The 19,332-nt window shown below is 49.8% G+C and overlaps 4 protein-coding genes across 4 annotated transcripts; 2 read left to right on the forward strand and 2 right to left on the reverse strand.

The window, feature by feature from the left end:
- Positions 1-53: 53 nt before the first annotated feature.
- On the forward strand, positions 54-1,364 carry EMWEY_00004780 (hypothetical protein, conserved; the record flags this gene model as incomplete). The annotated part of the gene is made up of 2 exons (XM_013480984.1): positions 54-835; positions 974-1,364. The coding sequence occupies 2 exons, from the start codon at positions 54-56 to the stop codon at positions 1,362-1,364; spliced, it is 1,173 nt and encodes a 390-aa protein (XP_013336438.1).
- Positions 1,365-3,799: 2,435 nt separating this feature from the next.
- Positions 3,800-6,427, forward strand: EMWEY_00004790 (hypothetical protein, conserved; the record flags this gene model as incomplete). The annotated part of the gene is made up of 9 exons (XM_013480985.1): positions 3,800-3,925; positions 4,122-4,243; positions 4,422-4,533; positions 4,711-4,800; positions 4,960-5,070; positions 5,216-5,694; positions 5,822-5,920; positions 6,111-6,222; positions 6,338-6,427. The coding sequence occupies 9 exons, from the start codon at positions 3,800-3,802 to the stop codon at positions 6,425-6,427; spliced, it is 1,341 nt and encodes a 446-aa protein (XP_013336439.1).
- A 1,176-nt stretch (positions 6,428-7,603) lies between these two features.
- On the reverse strand, positions 7,604-12,143 carry EMWEY_00004800 (hypothetical protein, conserved; the record flags this gene model as incomplete). The annotated part of the gene is made up of 6 exons (XM_013480986.1): positions 7,604-7,966; positions 8,061-8,127; positions 8,334-8,949; positions 9,061-10,764; positions 10,903-11,394; positions 11,522-12,143. The coding sequence occupies 6 exons, from the start codon at positions 12,141-12,143 to the stop codon at positions 7,604-7,606; spliced, it is 3,864 nt and encodes a 1,287-aa protein (XP_013336440.1).
- Positions 12,144-16,479: 4,336 nt separating this feature from the next.
- EMWEY_00004810 (hypothetical protein, conserved) lies at positions 16,480-18,209 on the reverse strand (the record flags this gene model as incomplete). Its single annotated transcript, XM_013480987.1, has 5 exons — positions 16,480-16,596; positions 16,808-16,907; positions 17,030-17,250; positions 17,350-17,535; positions 17,748-18,209. The coding sequence occupies 5 exons, from the start codon at positions 18,207-18,209 to the stop codon at positions 16,480-16,482; spliced, it is 1,086 nt and encodes a 361-aa protein (XP_013336441.1).
- Positions 18,210-19,332: the final 1,123 nt, after the last annotated feature.

Below are 19,332 nucleotides of genomic sequence, written 5' to 3' on the forward strand. Positions count from 1 at the left end.
TTAATTCGCTCGCGTGCGCCCCTTTGTGGGCAGTTCTGGTAGGCCTTCTGGCAATGTTTACAAACATTGCCTCAGCAGATGTCGGGGTTTACTCTCCTGAGGACATCACTGTTAACAGACATGACACCTTGGTTCCGGGGATGTGGTCATTGGGTTCGGATGGCTGCAAGTTGGGTATGGCGGGCAACCTGGTGGTGACTCCCAGGTCAGGCTCAACCCCAGAAGGCGGTGAAATCCTTGACCCATTTATCACTGGCCCCCAGCTATGTTCGTGGCTCTCGGCTATGCAACGGGCACATGATAGCCTACGGCCGGCGTGGGACAGGGAGCATGCCAACCGGCGCAAAGGTGTCTCGCGTTGGAACTTGTTACAACGGTACTGGATGTGGAGAAAGACGTTTCCGGGAATGGAGGTTGACGTTGAAGTCCGAACATTGTCATTGTGGAACATGGATCATTTTGGCCATCCTCTGCCGTGGGCAACGGTATTGTTCAGATACTCTTGCCCCAATAGAGAGACGGGTTACGGCTTGTTCGACCATCTCTGTGGGTCCGTTTTCTCCCAAGGCGATGACCCAAGAGTCCCCACAGAAGTCAATCTCCTCCTCAATCCTCGTCCAGGCTTCAACAGGCCCTTGGATGTCAGAGCCAGCAACTGGCAATTCGTCACAGGCGCAATTTCGGGGCTCGATTCTGGAAGGGAGGCTTCGGAGGAGTCAAGTGGGGGGACGTTTGCGTTGCTGCAGTCTGTATTCGCCAAAAGCAGCTCGTTCACGACTCTCCGTGGCACGATCAATGACTGTTGGATGTACCAGGGTTATTGCTACTTCCGCTGGTGCGTCATGCTGAGTATACCCAAAATATCAATTCACGTGCAGGTGTATGACAGTGCCTCGTATGCGAGTATGTGAAAGTAATCGGAGATATTCATAGCTTGCTTGTTTTTGTCTGCGTGCTCCTGTGCATTTTTCAGGCTCCTTCGGATGGAGTGGGGGATATTCGGCGAGACTTTCTGCGAGAGGGTGCATCAGCAGGCAAGTGGAGATGTGGGGAGCGCAGTCAAGTCTGCTGCCTTGGAGAGTGTGAAAGTTCATGTGTTCGCACTGGATCTGTTCTCGAGGGAGTTCCCAGTGCTGTATGCGATGGCAGACGAAGGTGTGTTGGGCGTCAACGAGAACACTGGGCTGTTGACGCTGCAAATTGACACTAATCCAGCGAATCCTCCAAACTTCGAGCGTTGGAAGAAGACGGTGAGGAACGTAAGGGCTGCGAATATGCTTCTCAAGGGTGTCTCATCTCTCTTCGAAAGTAGAATGGGAAACCAAAACAGAACAGACCAAAATGAGAAGAAATATTCACGCTGATGCCATTACCTGCACGTGCATACCGGGCAAACCGCACGCACACAGGCCCTTAGTGGATGATACTGAAGTAGCTAGATAGCAGTTATTGCTGCTAGATGATGCTTTGGAAGAGGTTAACCCGGACGTGGACCCGTGTGGAAATACTGAGCGAGATACTGAAGTAGCTAGACAGCAGTTATTGCTGCTAGGTGATGCTTTGGAAGAGGATCACCCGATTTTCCCAGCAACTTAGGTCGTCAAAAGTTCACGAAGTGTTTGGTTGTTTTGGATTGATGGTTTTGCTCGAATGCCCTTACATAGTTTCGTGTTGGCTTGCAAACGTAGAACTTGCCTCATCTGCTGAAAGGCCGCTGTCGTGCAATATGTGCACGATGTTGAGGCGCAGAAGTTTGCTTTCGGTGGGAAGCCACTTGCATCAGAAGGACATTGAAATAGTTTTGTTTGCGTTAAGGCGCCGGAGGGGAGGAGCTGGCGCAGTCCTGATCCTCCCCATAGTTACCCATGCCGGCAGCCGAACAATTTAGATCAATACCATTCACACGCATCCGTTGAATAACACTGTGTCAGGGGTTCTTGCGGGTAGTGTCTGTGAGTTCCGGCACAACTCGACTATTACTGTTTAAATAAAACATCAACAATAGTTTTTTGGTTTCCAGACAATCATCATAAGTGCTAGAATGACACGGCCAGGGAGCATACTTGTGTTGTTGAGTAAAGGAATTTGAGATTCTGGTCACCAACGATATAACGGAGAAAAGGCTACCGCGTGAATGATAAGACTCCCTGCGATTCATAGAGAATGCAATGCAAAGGCATGAACGGAAGGATCGGGCTTCTCCGCTGCCGTTCGGGCAAACGCTGAAGCCGGGCCTAATAGTTCGTGGTACTAATTACGCCGCGGGAAGTTGAGAAACTGTTCGAGTTCCGATTAGTACGCCGTCAGTAGGATGCACGTGCCCAGTGATTCAATAGACAGCCAGCCATCTATTAATATGGGAGTTTCTCTTTGATATACATGGATCCCCGGCAAGCAACCTTTGTGCATCGTTTTCCCACGAAATCACACTTAGCCACATCCTACACATTCAGAAGGGGGTCCTGTTGCAAAGCTAGATGCATTCCCCTGTTCGAGATTCAGACGCGTGCCAAGAATGCCCAGCCATAGACGGAAAGGCTTACCTGCGCAAAGCGGGTGGAATAATCAATTGAGTATCAAGAATAATTCTAGCCACTGAGTTGAAATTGAGTTTTCCTTTAAAGTTCACCTGGGGAGCAAATATGCTACATATCAAACGCCAACTTCCCCTTCAGTTCATGCGACTCCTAGTTACGCAGTAGGATGAGCTTAACCTCAGCGTAGCTGCGAAGCCTGGGAAGCACTAATAGTGAAAACTAATATTATTTGGGGTTCGCTCTTTAACACGGTTCATCCCATGCTTTGTTCCACTGGGGCCCCGCCTGAGGGTGTGTAGTGAACAGCTCTCGCACATGCCTGCTACGTGATACGCTGTACACACCCCTTCTCATGTGTACACTGAATATCAATCGCCAGACTCAGCCAGTTCTCTCTAGAGAATAACATATTTAAACTCATATCCAGTCACCTAGTATATATAGGGAGAGAAAAGAAGAAACTGACTGTTGCCAGCCCCCCTTAGGGGTCAGTGCCTCAGCGGCCGAGCCAGCCCCAAACCCTCATGATTGTGGGCTCTCGTATTCCAAACAGCCACAATTCTGCTCTAAATCACCTTTATTAAGTACAAATATCCCTTATATAGTACTCTTCTAGGGAGTAGGTCTCTAGAGGTTCAGCGGAGTGCCTATTGTAGTGCCCGCACAGGGGGCCCTCGCAACGAACGGCATGCAGCAACGAGCAATTCTGTTCGAGGTGTCCTCGATAAATGCGCCTGTTTTGCGCAGATATGGAATAGATCAATAAATAAAATCTGGTCGGGTCGTGGCAGATGGGGCCTTTGGTGCGTATACCACCGCCTTGGCACGCTACATAACTGCGACTTCCCCTGTCTTTCGTCAGTTATCTTATCTTCGCCAATGTTTTGCAGCCGCCGTCACATAAGATCGAGAGATTAAATGGGCGTATGGCACTTGTTTTGTTGATATCTGGCCTTGAGTCGGGCATGGGTGCCGAGCAGAACACCGTGCAGCGCCCGATGAGATATCAAGGCATTTCAGACCAAATTCTTCCCGTTTCGAGCTCCAACGACAGCAGAGGGGGCCTGATGTTTCTTCCAGGGTAATTTCGGGCTCCTCGACGCCCAAACCGGATCAGCCCAACAAGGCGCCACTTCCAATTTTTCGTTAGCTTCCGTGTACCACGCAGGACTGCCTGACTAACACGAGGCCACTGAGATTCTGGCCGTAGTTAACCTTTTCCATCGTAATTTTGGCGTTATTCAATCCCATTTGCTGGCAAGATGCCGAAAGCAGAGTTCGGGACGCCAAAATGGATGAGCAACAAAATAAAGGCCTCCGGCCTGCAGAAACTAAGATGGTATTGCCAGATGTGTCAAAAGCAATGCCGAGATGAAAATGGCTTTAAGGTGAGGCTTTGATAACGGCAACTACCATTAGAATACCGCATCCTCTGGCAGTTGGAACCTTCCCAGGGCCCTGAACCCTGCGTTGCATCTCTGCGGGTGGTATGCAGTTTCCCTTGTCACAGTTGTAGTCGCTTGCTTCCGTACGTGCAGTAACGATGATTAGTTCGTGGTCTCATCTTGTTCTGATTGCGTTCAGTGCCACCGGATGTCGGAAGGCCACCAGCGTGCAATGCAACTTTTTATCCAACGTCCTGGGAAATTCATGGACGAATTCTCTAAGGAATTCGAGGAGGAGTTCATGAAATTGATGCGCACAAGGTGCTGCTCTCTTTCGCTACATAGGCACCACATGGCTGCTGCGCTCAGCTTATCACCCTTCACGCCTTGTCGTACAGCTGCTTACTGGATCACAGGGCCTCACGATATGCAGGAGGTTATATTGACGTACAATGGGAAAGCAATATTGGGAGGTATAGTTCGTGTGCATTCTGCGTAGGTACTGTCGCACTAGGGTACTGGCCAATTCCGTCTATAACAACGTGGTTTGTGACCGCCACCACATCCACATGAACTCCACCATCTGGGTCACGCTATCTGAATTTGTGCAGGTAATGGTTTTTCGTCTTTACTAGTCTCCTAGCTCTGTTCGCTGTGAATAAGCGCAGGTTGACACATAATGAGCGCCTAGTCTCCTTCGAAGCGCAGCCCTAATGGCGGTCTCGACTCATTTGGCCCGTGTCTCATCGCTTCCCTTGTGTGCGGTGTCGTTTCTTTCGTATACTCAGTACTTGGGTGCGACGCAAAAATGCAAAATTGAGCTTACACCGAAGGGCTGGTATGTGGAATACATAGACCATGATGAGTTGGCCAGAAAGGTACGCAAGGAAGGAAATATCTTAGCGACGGTTTGGGGTGCACAAGGGAAGTGAACATGAGTGGATGACAGTGTGGACGAGCCAACATGTGTGCACTGGCCCATGGGAGAAGGATGCACAGGTTCACTGGTGCGGCGGTGTGTTGCACACGGAATGCAGAAGGAAGAAGAGAAGAGGAGGAAGATAGAAAAATCTCTTGAAGACGCTCGCATGGAGCGGATCGAGGCAATGGTTGAGGAGGCCCGCCAGCGAGGAGATTTTATAAAGCCAGTAAGCAAAAAGGATTTCGCTGTGTTCCACACCAGCGCGTCGACAACCGAGACGGTGTGGTTGCAGCAGCGAATACTTCCCTTATTGTTTTTATGCCGTTCATAGATGATACTTATCACGGCCGCGTGCAGTTTTGTGTGCCTAGGAATATACACCACTGCAACGGCAAGAAGGGCAAACCATCTCGTTCACATTCAACAAACCAAAGCCAGAGACAAAAGAACGGAAAGTCAACGCCTTGCAGCAGCTACACGACCAGCTGAAGCAAGAACGTCGCTCCAAGAGTGACGGCCGGACAGAAAAGCGCAAGGTGCCTGAAATTCCCTTTATTCGTCCGTTTGATATTGCATGGATGCGCGGGAAGCTGCCAGAAAGCTTCACCACTTCCCCACGTTCATTTGATGTGGATGTTTTTTTGTTTCAGCTTTCGGCCATGGAGGCCTTAGTACTGGAAGCGGAGCAGCGCAAGCAGAAGACGGCTGCGTTCGAAAGGAAACCATTTTCTGAGGATAGTGTCGCTCCAGTAGCAGATAGCGGAGAAAGAAAAGGACAAGATGAGACTGAAGAGCACCACACCAGCTCCCAGCAGCGACCCCCACCGCACAAATATGCAGATGCCGACTGGTGGGACACCAACTTCTACACAAAACGAAGTAGTATACGGCTTGCAGTTCCCATGCAGCCCTATACATGTACAATTAGGGGTTGGAATACCTCTTATGTACACCTGCGGCTGCTACTGTTGCATCAGGTGGCTGCAACCGGGCCTAATAGTCAAGGTGATGCACAAGACTTTGGGGGATGGCAAGTACTACAAGCAGAAAGGGGTGGTGAAGAGTGTAGATGGCAGGTATGCAACGAGTAGCGTTTCGATATGCTCGTCATGAGTGTGGAGTGAGTGTGCCTGTTTCACTTTCAGCACTCCTGCAAGTAAGTACCGGTACTACTTTACCATTTCTGCACTGCCAAGACCATCAGCCAGAATGCAGTAACAATCGTGCCACCAACCCCACACCCCCCATATGCTTGCATTCCTGTAGGTACGCTGCAGTTCTAGAGATGCTAGAAGGAGGTGCCATTTTAAAGCTTGACCAAGAATACCTCGAAACTGTAATACCTGTAAGAATTTTCTTGGAAAGGGAAGGCTCGCAGGTTAGACGGGACAGAGCAGTGCAGAGAGTAGATGTAGAGCTGATGAAGTTTGAAGAAACAGGCGGAATGTTCGTCAAGCAATGCAGTTGTCTGCTTTTTTGCACCCAGCCTATAGGAGGCCGCCTTGCTGTTGTTCTTGGTGAATGGCGTGGTCATGAAGGAAGTCTGGAGGGCTTGGATATGGACTCATACTCCGTGCGGGTGACTGTGGACAAGGGGCCACTTTTCAAGCAGAGCAAGCATAGAAGCTGCCGTGGTCAGTCAATGTGATATTCTTTTTCCTTGCGTCAAATATTTTTTGAATCAACGAAACCCAGCGGCGTGCACATTAGTTTGGGTCTATCGGGAATGACTCATGCTGCTTAGTTATCCACTTCAAACATTGCATGCATTTGGTTCAGGGGTTCTGGTGAGGGGCCTTCCTTACGAGCACGTCTGCAAGCTGAATACGCAGAAATAATTCCACCACGTTTGCATACATTACGGCGAAGTCCTTGCCACCACCCTCGGCTTCTCTGGATGAACAAAGCAGAACCCTCTAACCACTTTGGATGGGCATGCATAATCTGAAACAAGGATGTAATCACAAACCTTTGCGCGTTGCCTGAGGAAAGGGAAGTGTGGTATAGTTTTTTCTCATCCACGTTCCACACCACGAAGTGCAAGTTGCAGGTGACGTGATGCTGCGCGGGGAGCAAGCTTCCTTGAGATTTGGTGGGCGGAGTTCATCAACATTACTTTTGCATGTGCGCTAAGTAGCCCGCTGGTGACGAAGATAATGCTAGGCAGTTGTAGAAATCGAGCCATACAGCTGGAGCTTGATGGCTAATCTGCCGCTGAATGTGTTGCGGGGACTTACCCAAGCACAACAACGCCATAGTTTTGCACAATTGTTACACATACGGTAGCATTTGTAGCAAAATAACTTCATTTTCTCAAGATTCAGTTGTGTACATTGGCACATTTACTCGAAGTAACACGTATTTGACGGATCATGATCGAATATAGTAGGGGGCACAATTTATCAGGAACCAGCTTCCCGGGATAGTGGACTAGGCTCGCCTTGTTGAAGGTGGCCTTTTCTAATATCGTTTACCCATTACATGCATTCTAAATTACCTAGCACAAATCATGTTGAGGAGATGTGTACATACAATATGCTCGTAAGCAGCTGTGAGACTTCGCCCCTCTCTTACGGAACTGGGTCTTGGGACTTGGCTTTCTTCCCTTTGCTGTAGCAAACTACGCTGCAAACTACGGCTCATTCACTGTTAGCCGTATTATGTGATTTTAAGAAGGTTTGTTGTACTCTTGGGGGTTTGATACTGGCTGAAGAGGATTTCCATTCGCGCAAAAGTGCTGAAATATTACCGAGGAACCCTCAGTTTGAGCCGGGCGGATTCAAATGAAAGTTATAGACGGTCTGTACTTTTGTTTTGGCAGGCGTGCAACCATTTGCTTTTCCTTGCCCCAGGAACATGTCATCGGCCAAGAGTATATCCTTTACTCTTCTACCTTGAAGCATTTGAAGCAAAGGTTCCACATCCAGAAATGCTTCAACTGTTGCAATCCCCTTATTAGCGAAGGCCCAGGTGTTCTTCGCAATAGAGCCGAAAAGCAGAAGATGCTCTGTCCCCAACTTTTCCTGACCGTTGCGGAGACTTGCCCTCCTCCCCTCGCTGTTGCTCATCGTGCTAATTTGGCTTGAAGATGCATCGAGAGATGCCGACGACTCAAGGAGCACCTTGGGACGGAAACAAACGGGGAAAGCACAAAAGCATATTTAGACGGTGAAGTGGGTGTAGGGCGTTTTTAAATTCAAGTTCATTATCTCTTACAGAATCTGCGCTTGGCGCCCGATACCCAAAGTCATCATCTGGGTTCGAAAAGCTGGTCTCCAGCATACTGCACATGGGACGCATTGAAGTGCATAAGTATGTACTTTGCACGCTAGCAATGCACGCTATACGTGTATATGCCTATATTTCCACACTGAAACATTGGAGGGTTCTTGCAGAGAATTGTGGGTAAAGCGTCTGTTTAGTGTTGAATGTGTTTCTTTAAACTTCGCCCCTGTCGATTCAAGTGTTATAGAGTGTTTGTGGGTGTACTTTTTGGCCTTCACAAGACTTTCCACCATGGCTACTGTGGCATCCGGGATTCCAGCGGCGTTCAGCAAGTTATCCGTCCCCTCTGTTTCCCTGCTTAGTTTTCCTCCCACCCATAAAACATGAGTAGGCCCTTCAAACGAAGCTACGGCGTTTTCAATTGCCTGCTGCGTCATAGTGGCGTATGCTCCGCAAACTCTTGAAGGTTCTATTCCCTCTGCTGAGCGCCGCCTTGTTGTCGTGTTACTAATCATCTCCTCTTCAGAAGAAGCAGGTAAATCATTGCTAACCGCGAAGACGACTTTCCAAAGAAGTTCCGCGGGAGGCAGGTGGCACACCGCTAGCACAGGAGGTCGTTTTTCTTCTTCAGCTGCTGGCGGTCCCGCCGCATCCCCTGCTGAATCCTCTATGTGCCCTTCGGCGGGCTCAACCTTAGTAGAGCCCCGAGGCTTCTTCGAACCGTTTCGTTGAGTGCCCCCGACGGCGTCACTGGTTCTGCGCCCACGTGGGGCAGCCTCAGCTGGAGTACCTGTTACTCCTGCGGCAAGAGCAGCGACCTGAGGGTCTGCTTGGATAAGTACCTCAGTGGGGAGCTGGACAACAACTTCTCTCTCCCTTGCTGCAGCAGAGTTTCAAAAGCAACGCATTGCGCAGCAATGTATTGCGTTTAAAATGAAAATATTGCATTTGCAAACAGTCACTATGGATATTCGCTCCCGAATATACCTACCTATTTCCAAGATGACACGCAGCTGCGTCTGCACGAATTTGCGCAACTGCCGCAGGTTGTAAACCCGAGGATGTATGCTGCAGCATTTGCCAGTCACGCCGCTTGTGTTGGTTTTGGTGCTTTGTACAGCAGGCGTTCTGCAAAGTCTGAGCCACCCCCTCAGTATGCATGGTTCAGTAGATGCAGCATCTCCCGCTCCTGCCGCTCCTGCCGCTGCTGCCGCTGCTGCCGCTGCTGCATCTGCTTCCTGCTGTGGATCCAGCAAGGTGTCCTCACGACGTGGAGTTTCTTGGACATCTATTTCCAGCGCCATTTCTCCGTTTAGGGCCAAACCGCAAATAAGACTAATCAAGTCTCCTGCTAGGAGTACGCTGGACACGATTGTTCCTGACACAAGCATTCGCAACTTCTGTAGCTGCAAGGAAGCCCACTTGAACAACGGCTCCTCTGCAGTGGCCTCTTCAACTGCAGTAATTACCTGCCCAGTGGGAACGATTCTGTCCCAGTAAGCGCAAAGCACAGCAGCGACTGTGTGAGTGGTTTGCTGCTCCGTTGCATCTAAAATAGGAGCACCGACGGGTCCTTCACAATCAACACTTTCTGCCGTTAGTGCGGAATAGCCTCTATTTGGAGATATAGATGAAGTAGAGCAACAGCAGCTTCTGCTGTTTGTGCTCAGACTGTCCAAACTCCGTTGCATTTGTCGCTTCGCTGAAGCCGCTGCAGCATCTAGCGACTGTCTCCTGTGTCGTTCTTCTCTCCAGTCTACAACAGCTTCTGCTGCACGCTGACTTAAAGCAATGGGGTCGATTCCCAGCAGGAAACAAGCTGCTTGTAAATATGCCACAACATAAGGCCCCACTGCCCTGGTTGCTTGCCCTTGCAGTAACCAAGGGCTGCTTGCTGTTGCTGCTGCTGCTGCAGCAGCAACCATTTGCGGTTCCTTTAGAACAACTTCGCTGATGGCGCTTATTGAATCCTCTGCTGTTCTACGAAGGTAACATGGGGAGTCTAGCGCCACAAAATCAATATCCAGCACTTCACACAGCTTGGAGAGGTGTCTTCGCACTGAGAGATAGTTATCATTCTCTGCTGAGGTCGGCGCTCCTGCATCTTCGCCATCTTCCTTTTGGGTGCCCGTTAAAGCTGTCTGCGAAGTCTCAAGCATCGACTCACGTTGGATGTCCTCTAGCTTATCGGTGGCTGCAAGGAAAAATTGTTGCCACGATGGAAGCACCAAAAGACAAGGGACGTCTTCCGAATCTTCGGCTGTATCCTCATCTTGACTCGCTCTCTCGCCGGACACCATGTGATCGTTGGCCAAGCCTATTCCCTTTTTCGCTGCTACCCCCTCCACAAAAATGGCAATGTCTTCTGCGGTTTCAAGGCATGCGACAGGAACTTGGTACTGCTGCGGGTCATCCCCAAGTACCGCTGGAAGCATATATTCTTCAACTAGTTTCTGCATCAGCTGTTGTGCAAGCATCGGGTGTTGTGCCTGCAGCTTCTGCTGCTGGTGCCGAGGTATCTCAAGGCACAACAGTACACCTTCGCTTGCCTGTGGCAACAGATCCCCCAGGTAGCCTAGGCGACTCTGCAGTAGCTGCTGCATCCACATATGCTTTTCAGCACCCGGTTGGCCCTGTAGCAACGACAGCAGTCCATCTGTAGTCTTCCCGTCGAAGATCACAACTGCCCGCGTACCTTCGGAGACAGCATAAAGTTCTTTACGCAACTGCATTTCTCATTGTCTCTTGGATAAACGTTTGTCTCATTAGCTCTTTTGTGTTAGGACATCGGGAAGAACAGCAGCATACAGGCCTTTTAGAGTGGAGATTTTACAGGATTTGACGGTTGGAGCTTGTCTCTTAGATAAGTATTCGGCCATTCGAAGCACGCGATGATCTAAACGTGATGGTAGAGGCGTTCGTTGAAGCTGCAGTTCAAGGGCCTCACACGCCGGCTGCCTCCGCCATCGGTGTCGCGCCGCTTCAGCATGAATCCCTCCCCACGCCGTCGTCTTCTCTGCGGCCTGCAACATCAACTGGGGTTCTGCTGCTGCGACGGCCTCGCTTACTAGCCACTGCAGTAATTGCTCCGCAACACGCTGCCGCGTTCGCACACCTTCTTCCTCAGATGCGATACCACTTGCAGTAATGGCAGCTGCTGCGGCAGCAACAGCCGCTGCTGCCGTTGGGGAACTCCCGTTAGGATCATCAGCAGCTTTGCTGTCGTGTCGGCCCTTGTTAGCTTGACGTCTGGAGCTTCGCTGCCCCTGACGTCCCTTTTCCTCTGCAGCAGTAGCAATAACTGCTGCAACAGTTGTGGTATTAGCTGTTGTGCCCAAGAAAATCTAGGTTATTTGCTCTCCTCTTCACAGTTGAAATGGAGTCCCTATCGGAAGTTTCCCCAAGTGAGCGGAAGCGGGCACATCCATGCAAGTGAAGCGGCACAGACTCACCGTCTGTGCCAACAACCCCTGTCATCTCCAGCGCTTCAGACAATACCGAGGGGAAAATGTCAAACGAGTGACTCAGAGCAGCAAAGAGGGCCTCTTCTGCTGCGCTGACAGCATCCTGTTCTTCCTGCAACAGCGTACAGGGAGCTCGATTCAGCCAGCTTTCGGATTTCTCAAATGAGTGATGAGAGTCACAGCACTCCATAAGAAGTTTTCCGAGGGCCCCGGAACACTCCTGGCTCTTCTCCTGTTCCTTTGAAGACAGCTGATATATTTGCTTCTGCAGCGCTTCGACACTAAACGCACGCATGTCTGCTTTGGCCGATGCCACCGCATCTGAAAGGGAGTCAGCGGCAAAAGTGTTTTCTGATTTTCCTTCGCCATGTGATTCTGCCTCCCTAGTAGCCTGTTCCTCTGCCTCCTGAGATGCGATGTCTTTCTTTCCATCGCGACAGGCACAAAACCTTTCATAAAGCAGCTCCAGCTGCTGCCCTTGGCAACCCTCTACGCCGCTTATTTTATGGCGTAGCAATAAAAATGCATCTACGACGTCCGGCGGTGCTGTAACGCCTAGAGGCGCATTTACTATACCGAATAAGGTGGCCCTTGCAAGCGGGTCCTCCATGCCTGCATGGAATTACGGGGTTCAACAGCAACTTGAGGACGTATACAGAGATGTTCAACAGCAAAAGGGGATCACCACTGGAGGCGAACACTGGCGGCTGCAGCGAACGTGAATATTCATTTGTGCAAAAGCGTAAGAAAGTACAGCGGTGCGTTTAAAGCCACTAGCAAGAGGACCCCGTGAACAATCCATGAATGGGCTGCGCCGGATGCAGCTGCGCAAACCCACAGGAAGGAGCTTCTTTCGATTTTCCTGCACAAAGAAATGTTTCTTCCAGCAGCAAAAGCAGTACTTCCTCTGCTGCAACAAGTGCTTGCCTTCTGCTGGCTCTGTTTCCTTGCTGCCATAGTCCTTCTAGGGGGAGGGGGGATGCAGAAACGAGGGCAACGATGGAAATCTTGGCAGTAGGTGCCAATTCTGCTGCCTGCTCTGATGACGGTCTAGCTGATTTCTCAGCTCCACTGCTCAGAGTAATGCGAAGCTCCCATTCGCAGGAGCGCAGTCCACTGCGCCTGCTAAAGCAGTAGCCGAAGTGTAAACTCTCTGCTTCTCCAGGTAAAACAACGCCGTGAAGAGGCCAAGCACAGAAACCTGAGGGCGAACTCCTCAATCAAATAGATCCTTTATTCCATACCTGAGTATTCCCATAAGTATACCAAAGATGCGTGCTCTTATGTGGCGTTGTATTCTGTTAATGGTGAGGCACAGGATTGGGGCAAATGGGAATCGTCGCTGCACCTTCATCTGTGCATTCCCCCCTCATATTCGACAAATCATTTGCGTCTTGGGTGTACAGACACCCCTTCTCTTGCTTATTGTTTCTCAGGGAGAAATAGAAAGCAGCATCGCCCTCGTTTATCAAGCTTGCTTGCCCCCAAGCCACCCCAGCCCAGGGCACTTCCATCACGAGTTCTGTCTCGGATAGAGAAAACATAATTCCTGAGATGGCAGGGCAAGCATATAAAACTTGAATCATAAAGACTGCTAGAAAACAAATGTGTAGATTTGATGAAAACGTAGCGGTCAAGGTGCACCTGATGACGCATCTGTCTGGCTAGTTGCCAGGTCGAGTGAGCCGTTGCTGTTGGTGCCTTCCAAGCTTCCAGGGCGCTTGCTCGAGATGTTCATTTCCTCGGGTGGGTGGTCCTGAGAGTCTGCAAGACAGCTGGTACCTTTCCAAAGGCTCCATCTGGTTCTGGCATAGAGATCCAATTCCTCCTTGAAACTCCGTTTTGAAATACCTCCACTGCATTGCAACTGTAAGCGCATACACTGCACAAACGAAACCCCAGGCCTTCCAAAAGACGCGATGCATATACACTCCTCTGGTATGCACTTGATTTGCTCAATACAGCGCCTTGCCTTCTGGTTGTGGCTAAGGTTGCTTCCAAATAAACTTGGTGTTCGAGCCACAGAGGGCACGGATACTAAACAAACGGTTGGAGAGAATCGGACGCTCGGTCTGTGACTTTCTGGAAACTTGCAGGTTCTTTGGCTGCCCTCCCCCTCCCGTGGCTTTTCAAAAGGGCCTTCTGTCTCATGGGTAGGCCCATTGGTGGGCTGCCACTTCCCGAGCGAGTCTGTTTTGCAGAGAGCATCGCTGCAGGAGGGCTCGGTATACCCCGTCTGCTGTTCTGTTTGCGAATTCTGCTCCTGACCGGCGTTTGTTCTCGGTCTTCCTTGCGAACCGCCATGCGGGCGGTGCCACACCCGATACAGTTTGGGTTGGTGTGGCTCCGCAGGCATCCTGTAAGCCTTCTCTGGAGGACAATGAGAATTGACCCCTCTTCTCACCCCCTTAAAAATGCATAAATAGTACGCTATGGCTGAATATCATGGCAATGCTGCTTCGAAATTCCGCTTTCTTCCAAGAAACAAGCCAGTACGTGCATGGCGTGGAGCCGGGCCACATCCATCGCCAGCGGCGGCTCTCGACCCTGCTGCAACCATATCCCGTGGCTCCCAAAGGCTGCTTTCTATAATTAATCTTTTTCGCATTGGATCTCGGGCTCATGCAACCCCCTGTTCTTTAGAATAGCAGCTGCATACGAGGTAGCGCTGCGAGTGACCTGCCGAGCCCCAGGCGGTGGTGACCGCTCACGCCGCTCTGTGGGGTCCCGCTGCCCCTTCCACACTGAAATAATGGATCTAGAGAGCAACTGATTGTAGCATGAATTATTGTTTGGCTGTATACGACTCTGAAATAGTCTACTGGGGGCCAAAGGCAGTCTGGGAGCACTTCCTTACATTCGCAGAAACGTACCCTGTAAATTGGAATCTTCGCCTTCCGCTGCACAGTAATTTGAAGAGTGAGTATTCAAAAGCTAAATTAATGCTAATGAATTGTTTTCTTTGGTATTGCTGCCAAACTGCGGGACGGTGGGAAAAGTTCGATGCAGCCGCAGTCGCCAAACCCCACGAAGCAAATGAAGCAAACGAAGCAAATGGTACTGGCACCCCGTTTCGATTAACTATTTACATTCGTCATATTCAACTCATTCTGAGAAGGCACATTCTCACTGGAAGGTAGTTATAGTGTGCAAGGGGCCCCCCCAAAAGCCATCCCCTGCACTGAAAACTCCCGATGCATCTGAACTATAATGGCCTCTGCACTGGGCCGTTCTACGTATCTGGAGCTTTGTTACGGCGTTGAGTTTCACATTTGAAGAAGACCCCCACGCCGTAGAGCACCATCAACGCATGCCTACCTCCGTCCAGGAATAGCCAACACCAGTGAACATATTGTTCTCCAAGCTACTGTTGTAGCCCTCTCCTCAATCTAGTGCCTTCCCGTGGGGAAACCATCAGGATGAAGGAATCTAAGGTTGGCACAATTATGCAGTTAGTGGTAAATGGGGGATATGTCCCGGGTCACTGAGGGGTGTAGGCAAGGTGTGACTCCCACCGGACAGTTGAGCTATTGCAGAGGCCTCCGTGCTCCTAGTTATATGTGTATATAATAGAACGGCTGTAAGCGAGACACAGTAGGAGTGCGTGCAGTGAACTGTTGCTCCGCTTGGCTTTTGATACAGCTACTACTAACCAGGCGAATGCTGGAAGCGTTGCACCTAAATGTTGTTCGTAGGTTGATAACTTCGTTACCTTGCAATACTGCTTATGTGTTTAACAGCCGATTAAACGTTTTTGCCCCAGACAGAAAGCGAACACCTATTATTGCTCTACACTGTTCCAAAGTATGAACTCAACGAATTTCAACCACCAACACACGAATGTATCGGCACAACGCACGGCCTTGTAGCTTGTTCCTCTCTCCATTTATCTTGAACACCATTAGCGCTGTCGAAATGATCGTTGTAGATCAATCAAACTTTGTTGTGCACACGCATTAATGCGTAGAGCACATTGTAAGTCTAATACCCTCCACTTGATATTGGAACTGGCATTTCTGGGTTTAGAAAAGCTGTTGACCTTGTAGATCAAATCCCCCAGAACGCTCTCAGACCTTAAAAATTCAATTCCCTTTGTGTATGTCTTAGTTGATTTCGTTGTACAATTTGACTGTCGAGAGCGTCGCGATAGGCTTGCATAGCTTTAAGGCGTGATATCCGTCTGAAGAAACACCCACAATCTTTCTAGCATGAACTGGGTTCAATACTAAATTACAGTGCTCGAAGCTAAACAGCAACCTTGTGTGAACTTCGGCTCAGTTGCACCGGATATAAGATCCAGCTAATCTTCTCCGAATTCTCCCTGTCATGCCCTAAGTAGGTATGCTGCTCACTCTTGTCGAAGAGACGCTTGGTACTGCTGTTGAGCCGTTGCAACTTGAGCCCTTTCGACTCCCTTTTCATGTTCAAGTTCTGCTTTACAGGCTTCTCGCTTCTTTACTTGTTCTGAGGCATGGCCCAAGGAGTAGGACATTGGAACCTTTTGTGTTCATCTGCATTTATCTGGGACTCAACGGAAGATAAATTTAATAAAGCGTGGTGCGAGTACCCTGTTCTCCCGCTTCTCCTACCAACAGTGATTTCTGCAAGTCACTGTAACACCTGGTGAGTTGACTGCAATCAGTGATCGTGGTCATCACGAAGTGGCTGGACGCATAGCTGCCTTTGTGATAACTTATGGGAATTTCGGTATGATGTGGGAATCATACCTCTGCATTCATCGGCTACTGCACGTTCCCTCTGCCGCCGCGCAGCATCCGCTTCAGCGCGCTGAATACATACAAACAAAGGGATAGCAAAGGCTGTACAATTGCACCAGCATCTAGCGGCAGCTGCAAGAGAGACAGCTGACGTCCGTGCGTTGTAGCAATGGTTATTCAACTAGCAAGAAACCCCGGTGCTCTTCCACGATAAGAAGTGAAGGAAACTCATGGGAACAGAACCTCGAGTTCCTTGCGTTCTTCATCTGCGAGCTGCTCCCTGATACAAAAGGCATCAAACTCGCGAAGTTCTTGGGCTTGTCGCCGCTTTTCTTCCTGCATGAGCTGCAGGCGCAACATCTTGAAGAGCATGTCCCAGAGATACAGGTTCAATTAGCGGTGGGAAGCAAAGTTAAATAAGATCCCTCCGATGTAGTGATTCCAACAGCAGAAACACGTTATCTATGCATTCTATTCCGCAAACAACCAGATTTAATCGGACTTTTTGAGCTCCCCTTTCTAGTGTGTAGATCTTCAAAGGTCTATGCATGCTTACAATTCTAACATTGTGTGCATTGTTAACTTCGATTGCCCTAATGAGTCTTGCACGATCCTCCGCTTGCAGGCCCATTTTAGCTTGTGTATCTAGTTGGATCCTGCGCAAGGTAACAGTGCATCGTTAGACTTTTAATCCTGGGCAACTCACAGAATGACTGCAAATCCACAATAAGACCGCTTGAAGGATCTGGGATGACACGGAACCCATGTAATGTCCGACCTCTCAAGCTCTGCTTCTTCCAGCTGCCGCCGATTCCTTTCTTCGAGTTGCTCGGCAAGGACCATATCCATTTCCCTTCTTCGTTGGATTGCAGCTGTTCGTTGTTGCTGGCGTTGCTCCGCCGCTGCCTGAGCTTCATCCTGAAGACGACGGATTTCTTCGTCGTTTTCGATTCGAAGCCTTTCGAGTTCTTCCTGACGCTTCTCCTCTCTCTTGGCAATCTGAAGGGAAAGCATCTTGGCGCGTAGAAAGCATTGCCTTTCGCAGAGGCTCTTCTCAAAATTGCCTGTTTAGCTACCTATCTTGCTGTTTGACAGTACCTGCTCGAGCAGAGCGGCTTTTGTTTGTTCGGTCTTTTTCCTATTGGCAGTGATAGCCCTTCTTTCACGCAGCCTTTTTTCATTAAGACCTTCCGTCCACAGAGCATGGAACACTTTCTCCTCCCTTGCTTTCTCCTCCTCCTGCCTCTGTTTGGAAGCTATTTGCATAGCGTTTGCAGCCAGCATCTGCAAGGCAGTAATGCTGAATACCTTGCAGCTCGGAATAGCCAAGCCCTTAAGCTAGAGGACTACACAACGCGAAACCGAAGGAAGAGTTTTGCATGAACCGCGCTTGGATCAATAATAAGAGTTCAAAAATTTGGCAACAGTAGGGGGGAATGCCTGTTGCCCATTCATGGAAACTCCCAAATGCTACAGAGCGCACAATGTAAAGGTACCTCCTGTACAAGCTGCTTGTGTTCTTGTAAACGCAAATCCCCACGTTCATGCTTCATTCTCAGTGCTAGCAAACGCTCGTCTTCTTTGTCCCGCTCCTGATCGTGCTTCTGTTTAAGCGCTGTTGCTCGTTCCATGATGGTCCTCTCCCTCGTTGATGCATTGTCTTGAAGTTGGACGAGAGTACCTTGAGCTTCGGCGTTTTCGCTGTCAAGCAAAGCTCTCAGCTTTCGTCGTCTTTCTTCCAGTCGTGGTGAAAACTGCTGCCGCAGCTGGAGAACTCTCCTGCGCAGTGTGGCCTCCGCTGCTGCATCTTCTCTCCTCTTAGATACCTGAGCAATGTGCTGCAGCTGTAGACGTTCCGCCACTACATCCTTTGCTGCAGCCAAGTAGGCCTCACGTTGCCTGAGCAGCTTCTGCTCATGGATCGCCCCCGCTACAGCGGCTTGGCGTGACAGCCCCATGTTTCCAGCACCTATTTGCGGCCCAGCCCCCCACAGTTAGTTCTTAGCAGCTGCACTGATCGTTACGTGGTGGGGCATGCAAGACATGTCACTCAACCTTGTTTAAGCAGTACTGAAAGAAGACAGGCTGTTAACAGAAAATGAACTTCGGGTTTGTTGCTACAACACTCCACTGCGTTGGCGGGGAAAAGTCTGGAATGCTGTAAGCAAGCAGAGTTCACCTCAGGAAGTCGTGGGGGAGTAAGTAAGCGAAGGCTCACATTACTCGAGTAGCACGGTGGGAAAGCGCCTGGGCGCTGTGGACGTAATCGTCCCACTATGAGGGGTCGGCATGGAACGTTGCACTATCTTCCCCCAGAATAAGTAATGAGTTATTGGGTAGGTGATATAAAACACATTCCTTCTGTAGATAGAGGAGGCAGAAGTAGGCTTCCGGGAGACCGCCGCTCCCGCTGAGGCCGACCGCTGCGTTGTCTTGCTTTGGGGCCTCACTCCAGATTAATGAGGGGATTTTGTCTGGGTTTCACTTTTGATAGATTTTATGAGGAATGGAATTGAATTCTAGGCCCATAGCCTTCGTTGTCTGCGCATGTTGGTAGAAACTACGCGTTCGATGGCGGCTGGCTAGGGGCTAAGGTGCAGGGTCACTTACGGGAAAACCTGCATCGTCAATAGCAGCATTGCTACAAAAAGGCAATTTTTGAATTATTAATGAGTTTTAAATGACGTTCTGACTGTCCTAATGGCATCCCTTGTGAAAGAGGCAGTGAAGACTGCAGGATGTTACGGCGGGAAAGGCTGTCGCAGATCGATGTGAGCGGATCGCGAGGCGAACTAAAGGTAGCTCATCATGCTCCATGATTTACTGCATACGTATCGCTTAGATCTCAGTTTACTGAAGTGTGGTGGATGGTCTGTGTAGCATAATTCCAGGCATACACCGGCTTGTCCGTGGCCTTCAGAACGGGGACCGTTCATCACAACAGTACGTAGCAGATCAACGGTAGAAGCGAGTGCTAGTGTCATGACTTTATGGGCTTGCTGCTCAAAATCTTATTGCTTTAAGGGGTAAAAACATCGACATGGGCGTGCTGCAGACAGAGAGTAGTAGGAGATCTGCAGT

Source organism: Eimeria maxima, genomic scaffold (genome assembly GCF_000499605.1).
Source record: "Eimeria maxima Weybridge genomic scaffold, Emw_scaff26, whole genome shotgun sequence".
In the NCBI taxonomy this organism is placed as follows: domain Eukaryota; phylum Apicomplexa; class Conoidasida; order Eucoccidiorida; family Eimeriidae; genus Eimeria; species Eimeria maxima.